Source organism: Parus major, chromosome 1 (genome assembly GCF_001522545.3).
Source record: "Parus major isolate Abel chromosome 1, Parus_major1.1, whole genome shotgun sequence".
In the NCBI taxonomy this organism is placed as follows: Eukaryota; Metazoa; Chordata; class Aves; order Passeriformes; family Paridae; genus Parus; species Parus major.
The window spans coordinates 12,762,331-12,768,825 of record NC_031768.1 but is presented as its reverse complement, the minus strand read 5'-3'; the positions used below and the strand labels follow the sequence as shown (position 1 = coordinate 12,768,825).

The 6,495-nt window shown below is 54.9% G+C and overlaps 1 protein-coding gene across 1 annotated transcript in view; it reads right to left on the bottom strand.

Annotated features, from left to right (window-relative positions):
* The window catches only part of ARX (aristaless related homeobox), an 8,959-nt gene extending 8,177 nt beyond the window's left edge, over positions 1 to 782 (bottom strand). Inside the window, exons 1-2 of the mRNA XM_015636806.1 lie at positions 674 to 782; positions 24 to 562 (exon numbers count right to left, since the gene is read on the bottom strand). Coding sequence (XP_015492292.1) covers positions 24 to 562; positions 674 to 782 — 648 coding nt within the window. The remainder of the gene's footprint in view (positions 1 to 23; positions 563 to 673) is intronic.
* Between the last annotated feature and the right edge of the window lie 5,713 nt (positions 783 to 6,495).

Genomic DNA, 6,495 nt, shown 5'->3' with positions numbered 1-6,495 from the left:
TGGGGGCGGCAGCCGGCGCGGACCCGCTCGGGAGAGCCGTCGGAGGCGTCCGGGATAGGCGGCGTTGGAGTTCCCGTGGCACGCCTTGCCCCGTCCTCACCCCACCGCCCCGACGGCGGCCCGCTCCCAGCCCGCCCTTTCATTAGTCCCCGGCAATGCCCGGGCGGGATGGCGTGGGCGGCGCCGGGGGATCCGTGCCGTGTTTTCCCGCGGGCGGCTCCCGCCCGCCCGCCCGGCGCGGTGCCGCGCAGGGCCGCGCTCGCCGCCGGGGTTTGAAATGCGGCGTCCGCGCTCGGGGCTTTCTGTGACAACACCTGCGGAGCGCCTGCAGCGGCGACGGCGCCGCGGGGCCCGACCCAGCGGAGTGCGGGAGCCAGGAACAGCTTCCCCCGGGGAGGGCAGGGCCCGCAGCCCGGTGCGGTGCTGTCCGGCAGCCCTCCCTCCCTGCCCTGCCAGCCTTCGCCTTGCTCCGCACACGTATCTCCCCTCCGCCGGCGCTTTCTACGCCGCTTCGGAGCCAGAAGTCCTTTGACGGTTTTTATGGTTCCCTCCTTCCCCTTCCCTGTTGGGCGGACACAAGTTTAGGCTCCCTGTCTGGTCAGTTTGGGCTCAGTTTTGATGGGCACTGTACAGCTGCCTGTCCCCTCTCACTTGTGCGCTCCTGATCCCGGACTCACGCAAGCACAAACACGTCGGAGAAACTGCTCCCGGTCACCACAAATAAAGCGTCCTCTCGTTCGGGTGATGCCCAGCCCCGAGCACCGAAGCGGAGACAGCCCCATTTTCCCTGTTTATGCCACAATTCCCGTGCGGAACTGACGTCTTTTAATTAACCAAGGAGAATTAAGAAAAAAGAAAAGCAAGTGCGTGCGTGTGTCCGTGCTGGCGTGGGCTCAACGCCGCTGTGGCTGTGTCCACGCCCGTGTGCGCACACGCACACACTTCCAAGCTCTAAAGGTGCGTGCGCGGAGACAAACATCATCCAAAGTCGCCCCCTCCTTGGGAGCGGGGCCCCTCTGGGCTCCTACCCCTCATTCATCCCTCCTCGTTTCCCCCCGATCCGCAGGCCGGGGCGATGCCGGGGGAAGCGCCCCGACGTGTGCTGCCGCGGGACCCGCGATCCACAGCGGGGCGGCCCAAAACCGGCCCGGCTTTGGGTGCTCCTGGGCCGGGTACGCAAAGCTGCCGTTTGCCGTCGGTGCTCATCTCTAAGGAGCTTTTGCCAATCCCGGCACGAGTGGTAATTAGTTCATTAACCCAGTGACTAAAAAAGATCCTCCCCAAATCCCAAATCAACCTACAAACAACAACAAAAATAAAGGCAGGAAGACTTAGGGGTGCCCTTGGCAAAGCTCTGCGAGCAGAAGGGCTGCCGCCACTTGCTATCGCCCTGGCCGTGCCGCGCGGTTCCGCCGGGACTTTCCCACCGGGTTTCCCTGCCGGGGCTTGCCCGGGAGAAGCTGCATGGAGCCGCGGGTACCACCGGGCCAGGAGCGGCGCTCCGGCAGCCGGGGATGCCGGCCCGTATCTGTCTTCTCTTCGCTGTCTTGCCGAGCGCCGGCCAAGCTGGTGCGGGAGAGCCGCGACTGCGAGTGGCAGAGCAGGGACGGGCAGAGCTGCCGCGCTGCTTGCCCGAGGTGGGGGGACCCGAACTCGCTGCGGCACAGGCGACAGCCGGAGGGCACGGGGGACCTTCGGCACGGCATGTGTGGGGGCTTCAGCAGCGCCGAGACCCTCCGGTGGCTGCCGGCGGTGCGAACCGGGGCTGCGGCGGGAGGCAGCTCTAGGCTGTCGGAGACGCGCGGAGCGCAGGAAGCCCTGCTGCGGCCTTGCAGCCGTCTGCAGCTTGTTTACACTCCTTTCCCGCCCCGGTTCCTGGTCCCCCTGTGTCCGGGTCCGACCGGGGGACCTCCCCCGTCTCGCTTTCCGCCGCCCCGGCAGGCCCTGCCGGAGGAAACGCGGCCCCGGCCGGCCCAGGGAGCGGGGCGGGTCCGCAGTACTCCAGTTCGCAGGCAAAAATTGTTTGCGATGCCAGGTCTCCTTTGCCAAGTCACTTTGTTGCTTTATTTATTTTTTTAAACAAACTTTTAGTCATTTATGGTCTCTCTCTCGCCTTCTTTTCTTCCCTTCCCCCTGCAACCTGCTAATTTAACACTGGAGCGCTTTATGGCAGTGTTACAGGGAGAGAACGAGAGAGAGAAAACAACAATACTGCAATGATCCAAATGATACAGTAGAATTATAGCAATTATAGTTCTGCTCGGAGAAGAAAACCTTGCTGAGCTCAGCCAAACAAACTGATGCCTTGTACGGATAACAAGCCCGGGGACTGACAGCCGGTGCTGAGAGAGGCAGGAGGGCACAAACGGAAATATTTTCCTCTTTTCACTCCAGCCAGCCTACATTAACACCCTCGGCTGCCACTGCCAGAACAATATCCGCTCCGGCTCCTCGCACCCGGGGCCTCCGCGATGAGTTTCTCCCCAGGGACCGGCCTCCGCACCTACCCGCACCCGGCTCCACTCGGGCCCTGCCGGGAAGGAACGGTCGGAGCGCTGACGGTGCCGGGACCGGCGCTGCCGCCCTCTCTGCAAACCACCCGTTCCCACCGCAAGGGCGAGGGCCGTGCGCCCCGGAGAGCACTGCTCTGGGACCCTCCGGCCCGGCCCGGCCCGGGCTGCCCCCGCCGTCTCCCCTCCAAGCGGGCGGCCCCGGCGGGGGCGACGCCCGTCCCGCTTCGCTTCGAGGCGTGGGGCAGAGCCGCAGCTCTCCGCGCTGCTCCGCCTGGCCGCGCAGCGGGGCAGGGTGAGCGCGGCCCGACGGCTGTCCACGGCAGCACCAGCACCCACCCTCCTCCCGGACCTGCCCAGGCGGCCCGGGGACGGCGCTCTCAAATGAGGTTTGAATTTGTTACTGTTTTCCCCTGTTCATCTTTATTTCCCGTTACACAGAGCCCCGTAGTTGGGACCGCTCCCCCAACAAACCATCCTTGGGAGGAGACGTGGCTACAAAATGGCAGTTCGCTGTCAGGCTTGGGGAAAGGTGTTTGATCTTAGGGCGGAGACAGGGCTAATCTCTGTTTCAGACGTTGTGGTTGGAAATGTGCAGGATCGGTTCAAGACTAAGAGAGAAATTGTTTTCACCTCGCAGGGAATAGCGTCAGCCTCGGCAAGGGAGGATTTGCCCTCACTGCGGCGGCCACCGGCGACACAAAGTTGTGACCCATCGACTGAGCACACGGCAGCTTTTAGTCCGTGAGCAGTTTGTACCCATCCCGTCCCCGGCGCATCCTGCAACCCTTGTTACAAGCTGCTGAAGTCGGGAACCCCTCCGGTGTGTTCCCGCTCCCTGCCAGCCCTGCGCATGGGTGGAGCTGCAGCGGCGGGCGCAGCCCATCCCCAGGCTTTTTACACGAGCTGGTTGTTTATTTTTAACTCTCTTTGCAATGGAGAAGAAAACGATAACAACTACTTAAAATCCTGATTTATCACTATATACTACAGATATCACAATTTGATTTATCACTGCCTACTTTATGCAGAAAAAAAAGGCTTGTGTAAAAGCTGTTTGTAAAGGAGGTACAGAAACTGTATTTCCTCTGCCTGCCTTCTCAGCTCTCCGTTGTAGTTTCCTCCCCGTTCCTCGACGTGCTTGGCGCCCTGGCCCCGTGCTCCCCCTGGCTCTGTGCTGTGGGATCCACAGCTCCCGGGTAACCCAGGGTGAGCCACAGAGAACGTCAGAGTCTGAAGCGCCCCACACCCGAGTGCGCAGGAGAGTGAAACACGGGACCATTGGTCTTCAAGAGATGTGATTTAGTCTCATTCCTTTCCCCAGCACAGCCCCCTCTCTCTCCCCCGCCAAGTGTTCAGGATTATGGTCCTGTGAACAAAAGCAGTTCATTATGGGCATTAGGGAAGGCAGGATGCCTTGGTACCGCTGTCACTGGACAGTGTAGAAATATATGATGCCGTTTAGATGTCATGAAGTGGCACATGATTCCCCCTGTGAGCCTCACAGTGCTTTAGCTCAATCCATATTCACAATATAATTTTCAGCTTAATGGAGAGTACTGTTCTGAAACCCATTCTGGGCACAGCCCTGACTTTGCACAGTTCTGTGGAGATGGGTGGTTGCCCTTGATCTCAACTACCAGAACTACCCAATTCTTCTGGTAGAGTCTTGTGAAACACTTTAAAAATCTAGGCTAATGCCCTACAGAGTCTTGTGGGATCTCAGAACAGCTGCACATCCCCTAGAGCCGAGATCAGACAGCTGTGGGAGAACCAGTATCTTTTTGTGTCCCTTGGGGCTTTGACAAATCACTGGTCACCTGAATACACCTCAATACGTTCAATGGCTTAACAACCTTTTCATTTCAGGTAAAATAACTTATCCCATCATTGCAGATTGACATTTTAATCCATACCCAGCAGCTATCACTAGGGCACTGCACCAAAATCTCTTTGCACAATGGTGTTGGACTTCAGCACATTTGAATTCACATCCAAGAGAAAGCTCATTTTGCAAGTATTGCTTTTTTTTCGACTCACATCACCATTTTCACCAGTTTTCAGCCTATTCCCCTGGATGTGAGGCTGCACCACCTGTCCACGGCGTGAGCTGGGAGAGCCCTGTGCACCAGGTTTCAGTGCAGGTCACAGTTAGCTGGACTGTCTGGTGACTTGCAGTGCCGCACTTTTCTGCCTGTGAAAGCAGCCCCAGCTTTTGTTGCTCACTTTGGTTTCAGTGCAAGCTCAGGGAGCAATTTCAGTAATGATTGGCATCTGGACAGAGGTTTGATATCAGCAGTAATGGTGACTCAAGAATAATTATTCATAAACTTCAGATTTAGCCCATGTCTATGTGTAGGCAAAATCTGAGCCACATTCCACAGATCTAATTAAAAAAAAGTATTCACTCAATTCTTTTTTATTCAGTTGTCATTATTTTTTAATAAATTAACATAGGTTTCACTACAGGCAGAGGACAGCAGTTAATTTAGGTGAATGTGTCTCATCTTTACTTATCTTCTGCTGTTTTTCCATGTCTGGTAAAGCAAAACTTCTCTGGTCCATGCTCCAGAAGCATTCCCAGCTCATTTTTGAGTTGACCTTTTTTTGCACAGCCATGAGACAGAACAAGTCTGCAGTGATGTCTCTGAGTAATGCTGTCACCCACCATAACTCTGTTAGATTTAGTTACTGTATTTAACTTACTTATCCCTTGAGCCTGGTCATCAGACCAGGAAATCATTTGAGAAAACAGATCTGGGCACACAGCTTGGCTGTACCACCCTCTACAGCCACCTCTCCCTCCTGGAGACCATGTGCCTTCCTCTCATTTGTGCCTCAGGTTTGCCACTGGGGGACAAAGGTGTGTGTGTCCTTTGCTGGCATGCCATGGTCCCCAGGTCACTGACCTTATTGGTACATCACAGCTCTCTTTCTGGTTTGCTTTGGTTTTTTGTTCCTAAGTGCTTGACTTCATGAAATCCTGTCAGAGCTGGCAGTTTGCTGGTTGAGACTGGGATGCCATCAATACTGTCTCTATTTTGCCAGCTTCCCATCCCATCCCATCCCATCCCATCCCATCCCATCCCATCCCATCCCATCCCATCCCATCCCATCCCATCCCATCCCATCCCATCCCATCCCATCCCATCCCATCCCATCCCATTGTCATCTTGGGTCCTCAGAGTCCCTCAAAGGCCTTTTCTAGTTTTAGATTTACTTAGGAGGCTCCTGCCTTTCACTTTTTTTCTTCTCCCTCCCACTAACATGTATGTCCTTTTCCCAGTACCTCAGCCTTCCCACATCTCCACAAGCCCTGGCTGTGATGTTTCTGCAAGGAGGTGGATTTCCTAGCACTGTGTGGATTTAAATCAAGACCACTCCTTTTCTGGAAGACATATTTTCAACTAATGTAAATGTTTTGTCTAAATATAAGAAGAACTAGGTGGAGCTCTGTGTCCTACAGCCCCTGTGACTGTATCTTACAGGAGACTGGGTGATGGAGTGAAATCTGGATCTTCTGACCCTAGAAAATCCATGAATAAAATCCCAAGTTGCTTTGTCACAAGTAAGCCTTAGAAACTCAGTGAAATTATTAATGCATTAAGGTGCAGTGGTCTAAAAAATTTAAAAATATGATCATAGGCTTATTTAATGTTATACCTTCTGTGTTATTTTCTTTTGTATGTGCTGACTAGAACTGAGCAAAGGCTTCATAACAAATAATTTATTTGTCAAACGTATTCTCTTCTCCTGCGTGTGGAATATCCATGAGCAAGAGCATTGTTTTCTCAAATGTATTTATCTAAAATGCTCCAGTGGTTCCTTTAAATGAATAACAGAAGGGCTTGCCTGCAAATGGTTTCTGCTGTTTAGCTGTACTTGGGCAAATAAACCTCCTGGTATCGACTGCTTTGCCCGCCTGTTGCGCCAGCAACACCCCGGTTGTGCAAATAGGGTGTGAGTGTGTGTGTGAGTGTGTGTG